Source organism: Catharus ustulatus, chromosome 10 (genome assembly GCF_009819885.2).
Source record: "Catharus ustulatus isolate bCatUst1 chromosome 10, bCatUst1.pri.v2, whole genome shotgun sequence".
NCBI classification, from domain to species: domain Eukaryota; kingdom Metazoa; phylum Chordata; class Aves; order Passeriformes; family Turdidae; genus Catharus; species Catharus ustulatus.
In genome coordinates, this window is record NC_046230.1 from 22686431 (window position 1) to 22709721 (window position 23291).

The 23291-nt window shown below is 41.0% G+C and overlaps 1 protein-coding gene across 4 annotated transcripts in view; it reads left to right on the forward strand.

Moving 5' to 3' along the window:
* MECOM (MDS1 and EVI1 complex locus) overlaps positions 1 to 23291 on the forward strand; it is a 329403-nt gene that overhangs the window by 145042 nt on the left and 161070 nt on the right. For all 4 annotated transcript variants that reach the window (XM_033069196.1, XM_033069199.1, XM_033069197.1 and 1 more), the window contains exon 2: positions 1114 to 1463. In XM_033069196.1, the coding sequence (XP_032925087.1) occupies positions 1114 to 1463 (350 nt within the window). The remainder of the gene's footprint in view (positions 1 to 1113; positions 1464 to 23291) is intronic.

Here is a 23291-nt window from a genome sequence, read left to right on the forward strand (position 1 = left end):
CATTCTGAAAGCCAAGCCCAGTGTAACACTTTCGTTTCTGGGCCAACCATATTATGCAAATATCCTCAAGCTCAGGTTTTAAATACCTGATCTCTGTTTCAGTCCTTGGAGAACAGTATTCTCACCTCCTATTTCAATTAAGCAGAATCAGGTCTGGTGTGTATAAAACCCCAAGAACATGAATAAGTTAAGTGGATATAAGTAATAAATAAAGTTTTGGTTAGTTTTGCCATTTTACTCCTTTTACATGTGTTGTTGGGTTGAACGCTGTATTACTGGTGCAGCGAAAGCCCCTGCTGAAGTAACTCAAAGTTTCTGACTAAAAGGAATTTATAATCAGTCTTACATTTTAGGTTGTCAAAAATAGTGAGTTTTTATTTTTTCTTTTCTTTTTTTTCTTTTTTTTTTTCTTTTCTAGTTTGCTGGCTAAGCCCCAGAGATGAAGCTGTTTTTTTTAAATGTGTTTTGGATCTGCCCCAGCTTTTTTTGCAAATGTAAGAGGAGAAGGTTCATGTTCTCTATAAGGTGCTGTTTGGATCCTGAACTTATTTTAGACCATTGCATTTCTTGGAGGTCAATGGTAAGACACTGATTTACATCAGCTGAAGCTCTTGCCAAGAGTTGTGTGGTAGGCTGGATCCTTTCTCTGAAGACTAATTGGAGGCCATCAAACTTAATTTTGGCTACTTTAGGTTCAATCTGTCTCTCTGCAGGACCAGTGAAGCTTTCCTGCTTTTCACTTCTCTTAGATTTCAGTTGTAACATGTAATGCTGGCTTTCAATTGTAATTTCAAAGCATGTGCAGGGTGCAGGGCTGCATCCAGACCCGACTGGACCGTGGGGTGTGCCTGCCTTTACATCTGTGTGCAATTCCCTCGCCTGTGTTCAGTGATGCAAATCACTTTTGATGTCAGGAATATTGAGAAATACTGTGTTACCCCCAGGCCTACACTAGGGAAAAGGCTCAGCTCCATCCAGAATGAGGCTCTGCTGCAGGATTAGTGATTGGTGAAGTCTCCCAAACTGTCCCTTCCATTCCATGTGCAAGCTGAAAGGGTTTCATGTGCAAAAGCTGTCAGGGTGTTTCAAATCCTGTCTGGCTTTCTTTTCCAGGTGATGAATGTTTGTATGAGAGCTTTCCAGAACTTCCCTTGGGAGAAGTGCCAGAAGCTGATGGAGAGGCTGCAAATGTCCAGTGTCCAACATCCATCAGCATCCAAGAGCCGTCTTCTCCAGCAACCTCCAGCGAAGCTTTCACACCCAAGGAGAGCTCTCCTTACAAGGCTCCAATATACATTCCTGATGACATTCCCATTCCTTCAGAGTTTGAGCTCCGAGAATCCAGCATTCCTGGAGCAGGATTAGGGATATGGACCAAAAGGAAGATTGAAGCAGGGGAAAAATTTGGCCCTTTTGTAGGAGAGCAGCGGCCACACCTGAAAGATCCCAGTTATGGCTGGGAGGTAAGATGCTATACATTCTTTTGGTCTGTTGAGTTCTTGTGTGTCTATCTATAAACACAGAAATATTTGCAGAATTTGAGTCTTATCCCGCAGCAGCCAAAACATATTTATGTGCACAAACTGCTTTGTGGCCTTTTGGGTTTTGTGGATGGAGACGAGTGTAAGTTGAAAAAGAAAAAAGTCAGAAATTAATATTGCACTTCATGCATGAAATTGATCTGGTGGATATTGTCAGGTGATGCTTCTTTTGAGGAAAATGAGGAAAAAGTGTTGGAACATTTCTGTACCATTTTTAATCGGGTCTTGGATAGTCCTACATTATGTCTCTGGGTGAGGGATTTGCAAAATCACTGCATTAAAAGTTTGGAATGAAACTAGGTGCTGCTTTCAGGATTGTGAATTGCCACTTTCTGTCAACAAAGATTGAAATAGCCCTTAAATCTAGAGTTGTATGGCTAAACTTGCTATTGTTAGCAAGTCTATAGCACCAACTTTGTTCTACTAGGGGGCTTCAAAAGCTGGGGATGTTGATCCTGCTTCCTTTTAACTTAATGGGAATTCTGCCATTCATTTGGTGAAGTAGGTTTGGATGCTAGAGCCATACCCAGCACACATGGAATGGTGTGGTTCATGTTACTTCTGCAGATGCTTTGGGAAATCCTTTCATTGAAGGAGCTCATGGACTCCTTTGGTGAGCACAGGTGTTGGATCTTTCCCTGCCTTCAGGGACAGCATTTCCTCACTGTGGTATCACTGAGGATCTGTCTGAGCTCCTGGTCCATGGTCAGGTCAGGGTTTCAAACATCAAGTGGTGCTGCTGCTGTGTTATGATGTAACAAATGTTCCTGCATGGTTTTATTCATGTTTTAACAATGTGCTGTAGGAACAGAGCACAATCTCTGCTTGCCATCTGTACGTTTCCTTTGCTTTCTGATAAGGGGAGCCACGCAGGGTTTGCATGGCTCTCCAGGGGCACGCCTGACCTCTGCAGAGATGGGAGTTCATTTTCCCAGGAAAAATGGAGTTTCGTTGTGGAGCACAGCCTTGCAGATAGGGTGGAAAATGGAAGCTTGATTTGCTCTTAACTATCCATAAACACTCAGGGAGTTCATTATGAACTTTCCATCCAGCTGTTTAAACTCTTGTGAGACCTGTGACAATGTGACAGAATAGTGTCAGGAGAAATCATAGACTTGGCAGCACTCTATTGAGCTAACAGACTGTGATGCAATATAATTGCTAGTGAGAAATCTTTATTATTTTGAAAAGGCACCAGGAAACTATAAAATCTGACCTTTAACCACACCACAATTAAGCTCAAATATTGATAACAGAAATTAAAGCAAAACTGTTGATACATGGCTGTACTTGCAGGTTTAACTTTATTCCAAAATAAGGGTATTTTAGACTGGACACTCAAGTGGTGTAGGACAGGATAATCCCACTAAGACTGGGGGAAACACATCTAGCTTTTCACACCCTTAGATGCTGGCAATATGCTATGATATTAGAGACTGGTTTTCCTGCTTGAAATATTTCAGATTTTGGGGTCTGTGATATTCAGACAAGAAATGAATATCTTGATAGTGCTGGAAGCCCAGCTGGCAGCCTGAATCTCTTTCAAGCTGCAGGACTCGTGCCATTTGAATAGTGTTATTTATTTGGGACAGCTGGGGCAAGCTATTGAAAAGTGTTGGAGCACAATCACACAAAATCAACAGTCAAGTCCCTCTGCAATTTGGTCACTCACCCAGAAGTATTCAGTGGTGCTTAGAAGAACTTGAAACTGAATATTTTTCCAACAAATGGGTTAAATACATTTACTGTAGTTGAAGAGAGACAAAGAAATTCTGGTGACCAGGGTTTACACAGTGAGTAAATGGCACATAGTGATGGTTGAGGGTGAAGGAGGGATTTGGGGGAATCTGGTAGTGCTGGAGGGGCCTCCAGTGATGCTCATTCCACCCCAGATGCTCATCATCACACTCCTCAGGGATCCACCACTTCCTTGGCCTTGTGCTTTGGATGTTAAAGGGGGAAAGAAGTTGGTACTGGTGTGTGGGCTCAGGCAGTGTGGAATGGTGAGGAAAACATCATTTACTGAGGTTTAAGTCCAGTCTTGGAAATGTAAGCTTTTCTGGTGCTGTTTTGTTCTGGCACTTTTGAGAAACAAGGTGTATGTCCAGCAAGATGTCAACAAATCAGTTAACAAATGAGAATTCATTCTGCTGTTGCTGATAATCAAGGTGAAATTTAATTTCAGTCTTAAATGGAGGAAGGATAGAACCAAAGTTTCTGTGTGGCTCTGGGTGTGGGTTTCAAGTGACTTTGTAGCATGGGAAGTTTTAGAATCTTCCCACTTGTCTGATGAGTGAATTGTGTTGATGCAGATTGTGACACAATACTCTCAGGTTTGATTACCTGTAATTCCTTGGATAGCTCATGATGCTGTAGAAACCAGCTGGTGACTTCAGAAGGAGGAATGTCCCAACCTGCTCGTTCTGTCCCTGGTCCCATTGGCCAAAGAAAGTGTTTGCTGTGTCCAGGCATACTAATTTCTTCACTTCTTGTCTGCAGTGCTCCAAGAAATGCATAGTGGGGTTGCACCATTGCTACTATTTGTGTACTTACATCTTGAGTAGATTCCCCTGTGACTGCAGAGAGGATGATTAGGTTATTAAAAAAATAAATATTTTCATTTTTATCTGTCTGAACATACAATGGTGTTTGGCTTTCAAAGATGATGAAGCTTTTTTTGAGGAAAACAAGCATTAAAACAGTTTTAAAAGGAAAGATGGACATCTTCCTCCGTCTTTTTCTGATGCTGCTCATAGTATTTATTTTGTTATGAAACATTTGCAATTGTTTAGTATTGCTAGGTAGTCTAAAATCTTACACTAGAAAATTTTAACCAAATTTTGACTCCATTCACCTTGGAGAGAAGAGTTTACAGTTACACATAAATTTGGACTGTAACTACTTTTTTGGAAAAGATATTTTTTTCCCCTTCAAAAGCTTTTCATAGTTTTGGGTATTTCCAGCTGTGGGATACTTCTGACTTCCAGTTTTTGTGACTGATATCCATCTGAGTTGATACTGGAATAAGCCTGGGAGAGAAGTGGAAGCTAGGGGAACTGCTGCTGTTAAATTCTACCAGGCAGTTGATGATAAAGAAAAATTTTCTGCAGGAGGCTAAGGAATTTCATGGAGCCTGTTCCTACATTTCCCTATAGCAGGACTCCCTATGGGATCAACACAGAGTTCTGTCAGAGCAAGTCCAAGAAAACAATGTCTATTGTGTCCATTTATACAGTTCAGCCATAAAACACACTCTGGGACAAAAAGAATTTGTTGTGATATAGTTGTGCTTGGGTCGTGATTAGAGTGCTGTAGATCAGTTTAAATGAAAAGCCATAAATTTGAATTTTATCTCATTTTGTGGGGCTGGAGCTGAGCATTATCTAATCAGGTATTGGTTAGCTAAAGTACAAATCGAACAGGGGGTCACTGGACAAGGGGAAAGGTCGAGCTTTTTTGCAGTTTGTCACAGAGGTTTTAGTATTTGCCGGCAGCCCGAACATCCGAGGGGGTCGGGAGGCTGTTGCTCGGTGCTTGTTTGAAAAGGGAAAATTGACTGCTGCTTAATCAACAAAGAAAACAAGCTTTTAAGGGATGGCAGTAATTTTTTTTAAACAAAAGCAAGGGAACACAAATTTAGTGATTTCATCGTGGTTCATGCCCTGCTATGAAAAACAACTGGGAGAGGATTTCAAAGCCAGGCTTTGAGCAGGTCGCCAAAGCACACGCACCCACCTTCGGCCAGGGAACAGCCAATATCCAAATTCAGGGCTCTTGCTGCTCCAGCAAACTCAAAGTCTCATTCATGAGAACAAATTCTTCACTGCTCTTTTGATCCTAAACTTTTATTTCTTTACTAGGAGGGCAAAACCAGGAGCAATAAACTCTAATAAATCAAACCTGTCACAGAAGTAAAAAAAATATTTTAGAGCTTTATAAAGCAGCATATAATCTGTTTATAGAGCAGAGTATATTTTCCTGTCATGCCAGTGAGGCTGAAAAACAACTCATATTTGGTAGAGTATGCTTGAGCTGATGCTATTACTTCTAAATGGAAATTAGGAGGCCATTTGGCTATTTATTTATGTCTCCTCTAACATTTTTCATGTGAGTCCTTGGAGAAAACTGCACAGCTTCCTAAAAATTGTTCTGGAATACAAGCTTCCCACTAGTTTGTAGGGACTGGAATAGTTTCAGTTTGAAACTTTAACTCTGAACTCTTTTGCTCTCTTTTGGCAGTTTAAAAAATTAAATTTATTTCAGATTCTGGGGTTTAGGTGTACCATATATTGCTATGAAAATTAAATAACATATTAAAAAAATACAGGCTTTTATAGAAGAAATCTAATATTTATGCTTCCAAATGTGGGTTGTAGCACCTAAACCAACAGTTTGGTTCTCTTAGCATCCAAGAACTTCTATTGCAATCAGTGGGAGTTATCAACTCCTATGTACAGATGTTAGCCCTGTTTTTGGGTCCTCCTTCAGAAAAATCTATGCCAGAATATTGAAAGCAGCATTTTTTTTGTTTGTTTTGTTTTTAATAACAACAGAACAAAAAGTCTTGTCTTCGAAATAACTTAATGTAGAATTCACACATCTTAAAACCTGAGTTAAGCTATTCTTAATAAACAGTGACAGTGCTGAGGGAAATAACTCCCTTGTAGTCAGGAAAATCCCTCTGGGAGAGAACAGTAGATAATTTTTTTTTCAAAAAGAAAAACAGAAGGAACAAAGACTTCATGACTTGTGAATATTTTTCTTTGGGATATGGAGTGTTGAATAAAAAAACCCCTTGATTTTCTGCTGTTGTTTGACACTTTCTCACTGCCACTGGTCTGTGACTTTTGCAGACCAAATCCTGGCTTTTTCTTGAATTGTTTTCAACAGCATTAGCATGCAAAACAGCACCACACTCAGCCAGGTGGTTGGAAAGCAGGGAAGTATAATGCAGATTCCTTGCCTAGGTTTTCTCCTTTTATATGGATTGCAGTAGTATAGAGACCCCAGGGATTTTTTGCAAAATTATTATTGAAGCAAAAGCAGAAACAAGGATGTGGGCTATTCTGTTATTTGGAATTAAAAAGGAATGATATGTTTTATAGTGGGAAGTGGGGCTGCTTTTTGATCAACACAAGACCAACGTAGCCTTGCAGGGAGCGTGTTCTCCCCCAGATCAACAGATCATCCACTCTGGCAGCTGGGGGTGACATCCTTACCTTGTCTTCAGCTCATAGGTGATGTTTTATCCCATTTGGAGCTCAGCTTTGCAAGGCATAGAGCACTCTGGCTGAGGTCCAATAAAGCACTTAGGCACGAGCTTATCATCAACAGGATTACCCAGGTGTTTGAGTTAAGCACGTGCTCAGCTGCCGTGTTCAGCTCTCGGAGAGGGACGCGGTGTTCGGTGCGCATGGGATGGAGCTCACGCCGTGTGTCCTGCCTGGGCTGAGAGTGCTTGAGACTGAGCTGGGCACAAAAAGGACACTGCTGCCAGTGTTACCAGTCTGAATTCTTCTGTTGTTTGCGTCTGGGGCTTGTGGTGAGGCTGTGCCTGAGTGCAGCAATAGGAGTCCCTGCAGCAAGGCAGGCAGATCTGCTGCCCTCAGAGTGGATGTCAGCACCATACTCCAACCACCTCCCTGGGCTTATCACAGCTTTCTCCTGCCTGGAGAACACACAGTTTATAATTGCAAATGAGCAAATATTAGGTCCTTGAATAGCGAGATATGAGCAGGTGGACTTGTCATTCAATTTGAATTAAATGTATTGACAGCAAAGGGGAGCTGTTGGTTCTTTGGGTTTTTCTGTGTAGGTGGAAGATAGTGAGGAAGAGGGGGATCATTCAGCATTAATCCATGTTGTCTTTCTTTACTATTCCTTACTTCCACCCTTCCATTCCTCTAATTCTTTGATTAATATGATTAAGCATATTGCATGAGCTTGGTGGGATGTGGCACTCTGTTCTTTTGGACAAGGACCAGAACCTTCCCTTGATCAGGAAAAGGATGGGAGCACCAGATCTGCAAAGCTCTCTCCTTGGCTGGCCAGGGGAGCTGCTCTCAGAAAACCTTCAGACTGATATCACCCAAGGGAGCTGGGAGGGTGCAGTGGTTGCTGGAAGGGAGGTGCCACTCACAGCTCTGGCACTGTGCTCAGGGGGCTGGTGAGGCTCTGAGCCAACCCAAGGTCAAGGTGGTAGCAGCATCAGGAAGAGACTTTTAGCCAGTGCAGGAGCTGAGCAGCTGTTGGTGTGGCACAGCTGTAAAATCTCACAAAAGCTTTTGTCCCAAGGAGGCTGGAGTGGGCTGTGTAGAACTGACTGTTTCTCCACCCACGGTGGATGCTCCACCTGTTCTTGACCTTGGGTGGGAAATCCCACATTTCACGGCACGGTCTAAAGCCACAGAAACCTCTCTGTAGGTCTCTGTGTGTACTGCCCACAAAGCCACTGAGGTTTTAATTTAATCAGGAGGAGCATTAACTCCTGAGGGAAGCAGAGTGAAACCATAAAGGTCAAGTGGACTTAGAAGTAGGAAGGGGAGAAGGAAGTTTTGTTATCTTCTTCAGAGCAGAACTGAGAGGATGTCTCAGGAATTTGTATTTCTCCTCAAGAACAAAGAGATTTTTATTTATTTAAACACCACCAAAGTAGATTTTGAGTTTGGTAACATTCTGTCCAAGCAGGTAAGAGCATTAAATTGAGACAAAAGCTACAATTAGAGTAGATTTGAGATGATCAAATTACAAAGAAAATAAATGAGATATGCCAGACGTCCCTTTAAAAGACAAAACTGGTAAATTGAATTCAGCCATTAAGAAAGACAACACCAGAAAGAAAAATAAAAAATATTAAACTGAAGAGAATAATAATTGCATCTAATAGAACTGACAAACAATCATAATTCTTCCTATTAAATAAATATGTTATAAAAAATTTATTATGAAATGCCACATTATGCAAGCCAGGATTCAAAGATGAGTTCTTTGCATTAAGTACAGTAGATGCCATTAAGGAAAACAGTCAATATGTCACTAAGCCACGGCCTGTAAAATTAAATTGATTTGGTAAATGTAAGTAAGATAGATCTGTTTGCTTTCATCATCAATTTTGAGTGGGTGAACAGGTGATGTCACCAACCTGGGAGCGATAAAGATGCAGGACCATCTGGAAAGCTTTGTGATGGATGGGCAACTGCTTTTGGATAGTGACAGTGCTGTGGTACTTTGTCACTTGGGATGCAGTACTTAATAACTTTTCAATACCATCATAATAAATTTCACTGCCTTATTAATATAGAAATGGTGAGTTATTACTGTGATGGCTATTGTAAATAACAAGAGATGCAGCTGTCAGGAGCTGATTGTTTGGGCATGTTTCTTTAAGCAACACAGTTGACTTGGGATAATCAACGTATGTCTATATCAGCAGAGTTTATTGCTCTTGTCAAAAGAAAAAGCTGCATTATTCAAAAATTATATGAAGTCCATAATAAACAAGTTTAATATATTATCAGACTTTTCCTATAAGTTTCCTAACATGGACCAATAAATCACTTTTAATAATGCCTTTCTGTGTACAATAACATCCTTATGCTGTAATAATGTCCTTTCCTAACTATTCACCAAACAGAACTTCTGAAAAAACATAAAGGCATCTCGCACCCATCAGAACACTTACAAAATTAAATCTCCCTATTTCATTAAAAGGCTTCTTCTGATATAAAGCTGATGGGCTCTAGCTGTGTCTTTCTTTTTTTCTGTTTTAATTGAACAGATGTAGTTAAAAGTAATCTACGACAAAGAAATACAGACAAAATTATAACCATGTGTCCCTAAACACGGGCAGGAAAGAGCATCTGTGGGTGTTTTATGAAAGCCCAGCACTGCTCCGTGACATTGCTGCTAATGTCATCGGGCTGAGGACTGGAGAGAAACAAAATGCATAGATAGCTGTTAGCAGAAGATGAATTACCAGATCAATCATTTAGCACCATTCAGGGTATTACACCATTGTTCCCCGGGAAGATAATTAAATCAATGATGTCTTTCTTATTTGTGTAAAGAGCCACGAACTTGTAAAGAATATCCAAACCTCCTCAAACATATTATTGCTGGATTTTTTTTTGTTTAAACCCTACTGACTTTGCCTTTCAGGCTCTAGCTTTGTCCCTCTTTTCAATTAAATGTCTCTCCACCATTTCTATGACTGCTGAAAAGAGAGCCAGCAGTCTATTAACAGGCAATAAAGTTCAGGAAGCCTAAGACTAGTTTCTTGGGTCAGAGGTGAAAATTGCATACTAAATGAAACAAAGGTGTGTCTTGATGGCTCAACAAGCAGTGGAGAGAGGAGCATACATGTGGGCAGGAGGAGATGGTCATCATTAAACAGAAGCAAATGAGCACAGGAGTTGGGCTATGGCAAGAAGCTTATTAACCCTGATGAGCACATGCACTGCAGAGGACACAGCACTGAGGTTTGATGTTTAACAATAGCGTTGCAATCTGGGAATTTGGTTTAATAAAGGCATCATAAAACTTGAAGAACAACATAAAAAGCCCATATTTTGTTTGCTAGAGCCTGCAGATTAGGATATGTTCATCAGATACATAAAAAAGTATTTGGAAATAAAAGTAGTAATTGGCTAATAGACTATTTCTACCCCGGAGGGTATTAATATGGAGCTTTATTGTCGTGACAGCCCTTGTGTTTCCTGGCTCAATGGTAGGTGGCACGCACAAGAGTGAGGACAGAGCTTGTCATAATCCTGCCTGACTTTATGTGATCATGCTAACTTTGGCGCTTACAATACTCATTAATTTGGGAAAGAAATGCAAATGTTAAGTGGCCCTTCCTTTCAAAGCACAGACCTCACGTTTAGTGTGGAAAGATGTAAAAGAGCCCACAAAAAGCATAACATTTCATCAGGTGAAGGCTGTGGTGTAAGGGGGCTCTGGTGTATAGTGGGTTTCCCAAAGTGTTGTTCTTAGTCTTAACTTGATGAAGTGAATTGGCAACAAGCACAGAGTGAGCTGTGCTGTGCTGGAGACCTGGTGTGGAGCAGCTCAGGGTTTCCAAAAGGAAAATCAGTGCCCTCCTATCTTCTTGAAATGGCCTCATGTGGCCAAATGGGCTTTCTAAAAATGTACCTATTTGCTATGCAGGTGTTTTACTAAAAAAAAAAACAAAACAAAAAAAACAAACACCTGGATATTAATGTTTTCTAAGAGGTATGTGGTGGTGGTATTTCAAAACTGTGGGAGTATTGTTGATTTTGTGCAAAAAAAGGTAAAGCTCTCCTGGAGGCAAGAATGGAAGTTTGGGGATGGGAAAGCTTCAGCATTACTGTATTTACAGAAATTATTCTACAAAGGTAAATTGTAAGTATTGATCTAGTAATAACCTTCAAATAAGGCAACATTTGCATGTAAGTATAGAAAAAGTGATTTTTTCTTTCCAGCCTTAATTTGGCATCTACCTGTTTGGAATATGTACATGTGTAGGCAGACAAATGAGCAGATAACAAGGAGGAGAGAAAACAATTTTTCTGCCTTTAATGCTAAACCCAGAAATGACCCCACCAAACCTCTGTGCCTGCAGAGCAAGGTGCTGTGGATGGCTGGGGTGAGCAGCAATGTGCTCAGTGCCTTGCCTTTGAAAAACACATCCTCTTGTACAGAGAACAGTGCTTTACCATTTCCCCCCAGTTAAGACTGTGGGAAGAGGACTTTTTTATTATTTGCTTGAAGATCTGTGGTCTCAAATTGCATTTTCATCTACCTGCTGGCCCAGGGCTGTGCACTTCTCTTAACACCCTTCATCCCTGTTCTCCTCCTCTTATGACTGGTGCTGCTGTTCTCCACATTGTCCAAAAACCTTGGAATCAGCAGGAATCCTTGTAAAAAACTTCCTTCTTCTCAGCTTCTTCCAATCTTTTGTAAGTCCGATCTATCTCTGCCCTTTATATCTGGCCCTCATCTTCCTCACTTTATTTTCAGCAGGTCAGTGCCCTAATTGCCTCCAGCACTGGCTGTGCACATGGTTTGCTGACCAGGCTCTGATTGCCTTTGAGTGGCTGCATATATTTTAGTTTTCTACTGCATCTTTTCCTTTTTTTTCAGCTCTCCTCATGTCAAGATTTTGGTGTCCCTCAATTCATTCAAGCTTGGGGCTTTCCCCCTGTTGTGGACACAGTTTGCTCATTCCTTCCCACAAACTCTTCCCTCTGCTTGAAATATCACCAATTCCACCCTTGGCAAAGCAGCTCAGCCCCTACCAGTGCGGACCCTCATTATTCCCTTTCAAAAGCTGATTTTCTCAAGTCATCTCACCAATTTGATGGCTGGCATTGTTGCAAAAAAGGCAACATCTCAACTTCCCTCATTAAAGCCTTTTTCCCTCACACTAATGCAAACAGAGATGAATAAAACATGTTTTAGGCAGATTTCACAATAGTTTAAATAATTATTTGAAGATTATGACTTTAACAGAAGTTTCTGTGTGTAAAGAAACCCTCGTGGTAGGTATTTAGATCAGGGAGAGTGACTTGTTTGGCATTTGCATTCAAATACTTTTGTGCTTCTGGAGCATTTTTAAGACTGGACTATCTGATCCCACCACCCATGACAACAATGCAGAAGTAGAAAATTCTGGTTTTCAGCCCCAGCATTCCTGAATAAAATTTAGCTGATTGCAACAGTATCATTTTGGGTGTGATTTTTAGTGGGTTTTGAGTTTGAATGGGTTTAGAATAGGTGCTTGAGCAGCTTTTGTCCCCATGCTAATTCCCCCTCAGCAGTGGAGTCAGGAGGAGTGAAATGATGACCTGAAATAGCAGACGGCTCCAAACAGAGCTGGATTAATGTGAGCTGGGGCCCTGGTCCCGTCCAGCCAGGAAAGCTCCAGCCAGCCTGTCCCATGCAGCATCCCCAGCCCCAAACCCCAAACCCCACCCCAAGGAGCTCCTTCTGCAGCACAGAACCCCCCAAGTGCTCTCCAGCAGCACCGTGAGCCCTGTGCCATGCTGAACAAAAAACAGCAGAGGGATTAAAACCCAATTTGCCCATATTCTGTTGGGTTTTGTAGAGTTTTTTATGCGTAACTTAGACATTTGATGTGTTTGGAAAGGCTCAGTAGTACTGTTCCTCCTCCTGTGATATTGCCAGGCTCGCTCTGTAATGCTGAAGAAGGAAAAAAAAAAACCCCAGCCTCAGTGTTGGGAATTATAAATAATTTGATGCAACAGGTTTAAGTTACCATTTTTGTGGTGAAAAGAAAAGCTTAGCATGATCCAGATTTTCCTTGGTTTCCTCCCATTCTGCTGAGAAGCAGAGGTATTCACATTTCTTTGTCTAACAGTTTTATAATGTCTTAAGAGATTAACAGTGAGCATGAATGAGGGGCTGAGGATTAGACGACAAAAAGCCTGAGCCGTCCACTACCTTGTTTGCACATTTTACATTTTTCAGCATTGCCGAGCGAGTATAGAAACTAAGGAAAGATAATAAGGACCAGAGTCCCAAAAGTGTTTAGTGATTCAAAAAAATTCAGATGCCATGTCAGAACTGACAGAATGATGGAGCATTATGTGGCAGGACCCACTTTTTTGTCTTAGGGTAAGCTCTTGCCCTGAGTGAATGCAGATGTTATCGCAGGATCCCAGACAGACAGTCAGTGAAATGTGACAAGCTGTCAGCAAAGTTACACTACGTTGAGTTTGCTAAAATATCCCAAAGCTTCGTACATGGCCTTATTTTATTATTGTTATTATTTTTATATATACATATATATAGATAAAAACCTCTTAGCTCAATCGGTTGTGAGGTTAAAAAAAAAAGGATGAAAAAAAGAAATGGTTACAGTAACCTTTCCAGTCAGGGATCCTTTGAATGGTTCAGACGTGGCTGTAAAAGTTTTTTAAGAGTAGGGGGAAAATGATTATCTGAAATATTTGGAAGGTTGCGTTGGCATCAGTGAGATTTGTGAAGGCAAAGCGCAGGGGTATGGCTGTTAACCACATGTCAGAGCGTGTCAGTCATTCCCAGAATGATTTGGGTATTTACCCCTGTGAAATGCTTAGTCAAATCAGTAATAGCAGCCAGCAGAAGTAAACCTTGCCCATGCTCAGCTTGGTTTTCTCTTTAGCAGGGTATCAGCTTCAAAACAGGGGAGTTAGAAGCAATTATAATTCTTTTACTGTTTTTTTGATATTTTTTTTTAACCTCAAAATTAGATGCAAACAAGCTGGTAAAATTGCAAACTGAATAGTAAAAAGGACATCGAGAGAACTGATTAGAACATGCCCAGAAAATAAAAATATATGTCAGGGCAAATCAATGCAAATGATCTGAATTCAGATGCTCTGAAGACATAGTGAGGCTCAGAAAATGACTTTTGTTTTGAGTTTTGGGTCTGCAAGAGATATTTGATTTGTAGACATTGTAACAAGATATAAGCTTTTAAAATTTTGTGTAGAAAAGGAAGGGCTCTGTACTCAATAATCCAAAATATTTAACTTTCAAGGAATATGCAGGGAGGTGATGCTATTTATATGCCAATATATTTCCAGGACTGTGCTCGCTGTTTTCTTCTTTTAATACTCCATTATGTAGAAAATATAAATATAATCTGAGAAAGTCAAATATTTTTACAGATGCAATTGATTTTCACTTTTGAATTAGGACAGACTTTCAAGCTTTTACATAATTAGAGGACAGGGAGTCTAAAATACTGATGTTTTCAATTTATTTCACAGCTTTATTTTAACGGTATTTTTCCTTATATGGATGAGCAGATTTTGATTTGAAAATGCTAAAGTAAATTGCATATCTCTTTTGTAAGTAATTATATATATCATTCAGAGAAACTCCTTAATGGTCTGTATTCTTGTCTTATTACTGTCAGCTTAAGCCTAAATTTAATGAGAAGGCTGTTTATAGTGGCACAAACTAATATATTTTGCTGGAATAGAAGTTGCAGTACGTTTGTTCTCCTGGAAGCAGAGCAGAATAATGCATGTGATTTATAATCAATTTAGGTCTGCTTTGGAATAAGATGATCTTGCATTATTTGTTTCCATACACTGAAAATATTAATTTACTTCTAGAGGCAGGGGAGAAAGGGAAACGTAGGCAGCCACAATTTAGTGCAATTTATGTTACAACAAAATGTATTACCAGCCAACACAACAACCTTCCGGACTGGGAAAAATGGGATGCAAAGACACTTAGGAGATAACATCTCACATAGTGTTTTTGCAAAAAAAAACAAACCCAACCCCTCGAAGTAAACAATCCAACTAAATTATGCATATGGAGGAAATGATTGAGAATATGTTTAGCTGGTAATCGCACTCATGCCCAAGTTTTAAATTTCATCTGTCTGCTCAGATCTATTGTGATCCATTAAGTGGCTTCCTTTTTTTCCGACAAATTGAATGCTGCAACTGCAAGGAGCTCTTTTGTTCTTTTAATTCAGTCAGCATGGAAATGATTTTCTCATTTCAGGCCCTTTTCTGTCCTCTCTTCATTGTGTCAATAAAATAGAGTTGTGCAGAGCTGCTCTAATCAGCTTAGAGTGCTAATTCATTGCACTGGGATGCTATCTGGGTCCGGCTACAGGTGGGCACTATAAGGGGTCAGTCTCCAGGGGAGTCTAATTGTGTCTCTCTTGGGTCTTGTTTGCAGAATAACTCAAATCTCAAACCCTGGCTTAAGAAAGGAAGGGAAAATGCACAAACACAGGCGTGCAGGGGCACAAAAATCTCTGGATGCACCGCACGGTCTCATAGTTGTTTCTGTTTTGACGCTGGGGAAGGGAAGGCTTTGGCTCAGAGGAGGAAGATTAATAAGAAACCTTGTATATCAATTTTAAAATTTATGTAGGAATGTGACCACCTATTTGAGATATAGGTGTGCAAGAGGGGAAGGAATGCCTTGGTGCTGGTGAGGGGTTTGGGGGAAGTCTCATCTCCAAATTTTTGAGGCTTTCAAAAGGCTAACTAAAACCAAGAAAATATTGAAACAACAAATGCCTGCTGCATGTGCCTGTGGTGGTTTTGAGCAAGCTTTTTGCCAGGCATGAGGGCAGGTTGAGTGTGAGGGTTTTGCCCAGGGGATCCTCAGGGAAGTGAGGCAGTGCCCCAATCCTGCTCCAGTACCTGAGCCCCCATTCAGCCCCTTCCTCCCAGCCTGGAGGGACTCTGTTAGCAGCAGGAGGAGATGCTTTCTGCTGGGCACTTCGGGTCTTGTGTTGGGTTATGTCAGAGAACAGATTGGGAACGGCCAAGAGAGGGAATGGAGACTTTGTGTTTGTCTTCTGCCCCAATATTGGGCAGTTTGGCCTTGGAACCGTCCCTGACACAAGGCAAGCAGGCTGCAGGCTTTGCTGGTTTGGTTTTGGGTTTTTTTTAATTGGTGTTTTTGTGTTTACCACCAACCACAAAAAATAACATGAGAAAAGAGGCACTGATGGGAAGAAGGGGAGGGAATTCCCAGTGCATCTCCTGTTTCTTGCCACGTTGTCCCAGGGTGGCAGTGTGGGAGCATCTGCCCTGGCTGTGTCCTTGTCTCTGCCAGTTCTGCATCCCTAGGGCAGCCCTGGCATCTCTTTCATCAAGCACTGAGCAGAAACTGCCCAAATTTCCCAGACAGACGTGCTAGATGCTGCCAAACATCTTCCTGAAGCAAGGCCAGCAACCTCAGCACAACTCTGCTCCCAGCACCGACTATGCAAGCCAACAGAGGCGGGCATAGATGAGTTATAGGTTTCCTACCAAATATTTCTCAGTGTCTTAAGGATGGCAGAGCAGCCTGGGCACATCCCCTGGCTGGGGAGGAAGGGCAGGGCTCGTGGCAGAGCAGCCAGTGACTCTGTGGAAAGAAAAATGCAGTAAAAGTGCTAAAGAAAACTGAGCAAATCATAAATTTCCTTAATGGTGTAGCAAGAGGTGAAAGGCTGTTTATTTGGACAACATTTTGCTTTTAAATTAGCATGAAGATTTTCCCACAGAATGCATTTCCCTTGCCCATAATTGCTGATGAAAAAAAAAAAAAGGCACTTTGCTTTTTGGAATTAAAAAATTTCATTTCTGAAAAAAAATACTGGGTTCCTCCTCCCAGACTCTTTTTGCCTCTGTGTGAGTGAGGTTCTCAGTGGTTTGTGTGCAGGAAAAGTGGACAGATCATGGCTGTGGCACATGTGCAGGGACAGGGGCAGATCCTCTCCTGGGGCACACTGGATTTGGGGAATGGGGATGTGACAAAGTCTCCCAAAAACTGATGAAAGGTGGTGCCTTTTCCACAGAGAAGCCAGCACTGGCTCAGAAATACAAAATGGGGCTCTGCAGGGCATCAAAGCCTCATCCTTGGCTACTTCCATGCTTGCAGTCCTCTTTCTCTCCAAAGTCAGAGTTTGGGCAGGACTGTTCCCCACCTGCAGATTTCCTACCGGAGCTGTTGCTCTATTGTGGTTTTGGGGCAGAGCCACCAGCATGAAAATTAATTAACATACCTGAAGACACCCCTGAACAGGAAATCATAGTGCTGCTCTGAGAATCAGGGGTGAATAGGATCTCTCTATTATCAAAAACTCCATCAGGGAAGAGGAAATTAAGTTCCTAATTAGACAGTGTCCAAAGGAAGAAGTGAGGCATTGAAGAGATGAAGAAAATTGAGAGGTAGCTGATGCCCGTATCAGGCTAATGATAGAAAAGGAAATAGTAGAGCTTGAAAGGTCGCTGACCTTATTAGGCCTGGAGAAAAGTAGTAGATCTTCAAAAGCTTTCACCTATGATAGGTTGACAATGTGTGAAGTTCTCAAGATGGTCAGAGAGGAAAGACAGCCCAGAAAGAGCATGGGAACAAATTAGGTAGATTACAGTGAGCTGCAGAGATACAGCATGAAAAGCATATTTAGGAAAGAGAGGAATTCAAAGGAGAAACAGACAGAAATGTTTCATTTCTTGGTGAGATCTATTTTCACTAGGAGTACAGGATTTTCTTTCCCACTTAGTAGTTTTATTTTTTTATCATCAATTAAACTTAGTAATGATCCCTTACTGGGTTTAACATTTCCCTAATGAAGTATTTGCTTTCTGCTAAATTGAAATATTTCAGTGGTAGCCAACTCTGAATATTAACTTCAGTGAGATGAAGATAGTGTTAGTGAATATAAGAACACTTAGTGAAAGCATTGCAGATCCCTTAGTGGCAAAAGACTTTTACCTTGGAATACCAAACCTGGCCAGCTGCAAGAATTTTAAAGGCTGTTACAAGCTATTTTCTCAGTAGGTAAAAACTCCCTGGCTCTTTAAATGAGATATTACAAGAAACAAGTCTATAGCAAGTCAAATGAAATGCCCCTAAAGCCTGCCTCCTCCCAGCCTCTCTTCCTGCAGCACTTTTGTGCTGTCCGTAGGTGATTTCTTGGAGCCAGCAAGGCCTGATTAAAATCCTCCCTGCTGGTTCATGTACAAACATGGCTTTGAGTTTAGAGCTAAAGTTGCTTCTCTGTCTTTCTGGTAAATGCTCAAGTTTTCTTGTTCCGACTGTTGGTAGGAAAGGGGGAGAAGGAATGCAAAGAAGAGGAAATTAAAAATACAGCACTGCACATTTTTCATGCAACAGGACCAGTCCGTTTACAATGTAACATAACAGCAGTTTTTCAATCAAAATAAATGAGGACAAATTCTCTGCTGGTAAAAGTAGATGCAGTGCCATGACTTTCCTTTAACGTAAGCAGGACATGATCCACTCCAACATAATAAACCCAATGTAAAGACAGACCATGAAAAACCTAAATTTTTTCTTTTGCTGTGAGCAAGTTTAATGGCTTTCTTTTTTTTCCTTTTTTTTTTTTTTTTGTAATGCTCTGTGAATAACAGGGCTGTTTTTGAGTAAACCCTCTTGTACAGTGAAATTAAAAACCCCCTTGCAGACAAGTGAAATGCCATGTGGCATTTCACAACTAAGGCAAACACACTTCCTGAATTCGAAGCTGACACTTTTGTCGTCAGAAGGGAAAACTGAGTGCACTTCCTATCTTCTTCTGGAGCTCGTGATCCCTTCCTGGAGCAGAACCACCATGTAGGATTCCAGCCTGGAAGCCAGAAGTGCTGCTGGAGTGGCCAGGAGAGCAGCACGTCCCTGCTTCCCTTGGAGGGCTCTGAGGAGCAGATTCCGGGTGCTCAGGATGCCAGAGATGGGGAAGGGCTGCCATCCCTGATTAGATGTGCTGTGTAATAGTATCGTCCTGTTTTCACTCACCACAGCAGAACATTTCTACAGGGCTAACAAGGCACAGGGTAATGAGAAACATGCCAAGTTTAAGGGAAAGAGGAGTCCAACCTTCGTGCAGGAAACAAATGTGATCAATTACCCCAAGTGCAGAGCTCACAGATACCTTATCTTAAGGCTCCTTAAAATAAGAACTTGATTGTTTCCAAATGCATTTAAGAAGTTAGTGATAGAAGCACATTAATGCAAGAGACATGGGAAATTTTATTACCTCCAAAAATTGTCATTATTACTTGCTTCTCAAGATATGGAGGAATCAACACAACTGTCTAACACATGATCATGACAATAAATCTATGACTCCCCATGCATGTGCAGGCTGTATGTAGAAGCAGATTTTCAGCATTATATTATTGCAGTCATCAAACAATATTTCAAAAAGCTACCAGTATTTATCACAATATAAAAAATCCACTTTTGTCCTTCCTTCCTTCCTTCCTTCCTTCCTTCCTTCCTTCCTTCCTTCCTTCCTTCCTTCCTTCCTTCCTTCCTTCCTTCCTTCCTTCCTTCCTTCCTTCCTTCCTTCCTTCCTTCCTTCCTTCCTTCCTTCCTTCCTTCCTTCCTTCCTTCCTTCCTTCCTTCCTTCCTTCCTTCCTTCCTTCCTTCCTTCCTTCCTTCCTTCCTTCCTTCCTTCCTTCCTTCCTTCCTTCCTTCCTTCCTTCCTTCCTTCCTTCCTTCCTTCCTTCCTTCCTTCCTTCCTTCCTTCCTTCCTTCCTTCCTTCCTTCCTTCCTTCCTTCCTTCCTTCCTTCCTTCCTTCCTTCCTTCCTTCCTTCCTTCCTTCCTTCCTTCCTTCCTTCCTTCCTTCCTTCCTTCCTTCCTTCCTTCCTTCCTTCCTTCCTTCCTTCCTTCCTTCCTTCCTTCCTTCCTTCCTTCCTAAATTCCTTCCTTCCTTCCTTCCTTCCTTCCTAAATTCCTTCCTTCCTTCCTAAATTCCTTCCTTCCTTCCTTCCTTCCTTCCTTCCTTCCTTCCTTCCTTCCTTCCTTCCTTCCTTCCTTCCTTCCTTCCTTCCTTCCTTCCTTCCTTCCTTCCTTCCTTCCTTCCTTCCTTCCTTCCTTCCTTCCTTCCTTCCTTCCTTCCTTCCTTCCTTCCTTCCTTCCTTCCTTCCTTCCTTCCCTCCCTCCCTCCCTCCCTCCCTCCCTCCCATTCCTTTCCTTTTGCTGGTTGACTATTCTCTTTGTCACTTCTCCACCATCTGTAGACAGCTACTGAACTTGGGCTGGCACTGGAGATCATTGGCCAAAATTTCTGACAATTAAGGTGTTTTCTGAAGATGCATTAGGAGCAGGGAGGAACATGCAATGGCCAGCCCATACTGAGGTATGGCTTTGACCTGAAGATATGTGACTCTCTCCAAGGTTCATAATGTAAATCTGGAATGCTTAGGACAGGAATATATTGTTTTCCATGAAATTGCTACTGTCAGCAGGGACATCACCCATGGATGAATTATCAGGAGAAGGGAAGCCGCTGTAGAAAATCTAACATGCTTTTACATGCATGCAATTCCTTTTGGCATCTGCAGGAGTCGTGTGCAAGGTCTGATGGATCTAAAAATCACAATTCTATTAGGGTAACTTTCTGAGATGAACATGATACCTTGTGTGATGATTTACACAGTCTGAGACCACGACTCCAGGGCAAGGCAGCTTCCCCACTGGTTTTAACAGGAACAGCACCTGCTTCTTGTGTGTCTACCCACGATGGTGTGCTCCTTAGGAAAGCAGTTTAAAAGCTGGGCTCTCAGGACTGATGCACCAGTAAAAATATAAAAATACAATGTTTTGTATACAACCTTTGCATAATGTATAATGTGTACTGAAATGAGGGTTGGAATGTTTAAATTTTGCTAGATATCTCTTGACATAGGCTATGTAAAGGAGATTATTGCATCATTCAGCAGGGACTTGCTTCCTTTAAAACGTTTGCATCTCTCCTGGCATCATCTACTGTTCTGTTTGTCGTTGTTGTTTCATGTTTGACATGAAAAAATGAATTGTTTTAACATTCATGGACATTTACTAATTCCAAAAGAATGAAGTGTTTATCACAAACAGTCATTTAGGTGCAGCTAAAGCTTTCAGACATGCTTGTTACAGTGATGCATGAGGTAGGCATTTCAGAGGACAACACTAAAATATATAAAAAAAAAAAAATCAGGCATTTACCTGGAATTATATACAATACCAGCCTGTTATGGTTTATTAAAGTTCTGCACTTTAGCCTGGAGACATTTGCCAGTGCAAAAGTAATGGCTGCTTTAACATCCGTGTACAAAAGTGGAATTTAAGAGATTAACTTGCATTTGACCTACTTCAGCTCTCCTGGTAATGAGGGGTGCAGAGGCACAGAATTAATTTCTCTCAATTTGTGACTCTCAGGGGTGCTGCTAAGTTTGAGAGTGCTTGAATTTTAAGAGTCTCCTGGTGTGTTGAGAAGGTTTTGTTACTGCACAGAGTTCTGTTAGCGGCAGGGACTGAAGTGCCAGTTTTATCTATTTGGTTAATAGCCTGATTGAGTTCTAGTGTATCTTTGAAAGAAAAAAAAACATATTTTCTCTTCCACTCAAAGGGCATTTTTTCCCCACATACATTCTTTTCCACCTCCCAGTAACAGCTCAAAACAGGAAATGGACTGAGAAATGCTGCTGGGCCTAACTTTGTCTGCAGTTCTCACACCAGACTTGTCTCACCTTTCCAATAATCTGGGTTTTAGTCAAGATTTGTTGAACCTTTGTTGTATGGGATATTAATAGACTGCTTCTAGCAGGATGTATAACTCTGGGTGATATTATTCGGACTGATGTGATTTTAAAAGCCAGCAAATGACTGTGCAATTATTACTCCAGTGCTGTGTCTTTACCACAGCATTAATGCACCTAAAGAGATTTTCGGCAAAGCAATTTATACTCTCATGAAATTGGCTGTAACTACTGAATGTGCAACGTGCCCTTTTCTCTCCAGGTTTGAAAGGTCTGGTTTAGTTCCTTATCCATACACTTCATCCCTCCTCTTCCTTTTCAAATAAGTTCAGTGGAAGATTTCTTTGTGCAGGATCATTTCTAAAAGGATGTGGTTTATTCCCAGCTCACTGCAGTTCATAAAGGAAATAAACAGAGGAAGCAATAAGGTGTGTAGGTACCAACCTATATCAAATATACAATGATAGAAAGAAAAGATTTTTAAAGTTTTAAAAATATTTTTATTGATTTATCACATAGGTATATTGGTATTGAGAGTTTATCTTTCCTAGAAATTTTAAAATAAATTTACTTCTGCTTCTCTGAGATCTCCAATAAAATCATGGCATAGGGGAGTCTGGGGAGAGCATGTGCTTATGTGAAAATTTACCAAGAGGCACAATATTAGTCATCTTCAGCTTAACAGCAAAAATCCATATTAACTGTGGTGAAATAAAACATAAATGTTTGAGTCTCATAACATAACAGATGTGCCAGAGCCCATATCAACACGTGCAATGCCCTTCTCCTGGAATGCAGTTGTATTGTGTAACGTGACCCTATCAATTTAATAGAGACTAATTGTCCTCAGCTTCTTTTGTGGAAGTTCACAAAGCCTTTACCAGGTTTCGGTGTCAGATCCTCCTCCCCAAAACCTGTGAAACACAGCTTTCCTCTGGATCTGTGATCTGTCAACACACTGGTTCTAGTGGCTTCTTTTCAGCAAGCACAGACTGACAAGTGCTTCTCCCTTAAGGAAATGGCTGATATTTTTATTTCCAGGCTAAGAAAATCAAGATTTGCTGAATTCAGGAGGTTTTATAAGCAGAGTTGTTCTGTGAGGTTTCCTGTACTGGGAGGCACACAGGCATACCTCAATGCAACTGGTTTTGGTATGTAAATGCCTCTAGAAAGTCATGAAGGATTTTCTTGGTTTTTCAAGAGGCAAAAAAAATTGACCTTTTTGAAGTTTCATTTTTAAAGCATAGGTCAGTTTTGCTAGGATGAGTTTTTAAAACAAGTGTCAAGGCCACCTATTTCAGCTCTGCAGAAGCATATCATGTGTTTTCTTGATTTTTTAAAAACCAAAATTTTAAAAATTTGAAATTTTTTAAAGGTTATGTATTAGGGTTTTGCAAAAAACAAAAACAAAGCAACAACCAAAAACCTAGAAAAAATTTTGATTTTAAATGTTCCTTAATCTTCTTTCATCCTGTGGAAAGCTTTAGTCATTGCCATACATGCTTCAGTGAAAAGCAACAGCACCAGTGCCCAACCCACTGTACAGAGTTAATGTCCTGCAATTTTTCCCTGCTCCTGAGAGTGGAGGGAGTTTCCAGCTCCACTTCTCCTAGCAGCTGCCAACGTTGTCAGCACTGATCTGTCAGAAAGGATTTTTCCTGGCAAAACTTTGAAGCTCCTTTCTGACATCCCCAACAAACTAATTGTTGTCTCCTGCCTCCGAGAGCCCTCTGAAGTCCCAACGAGTTAGTGTCT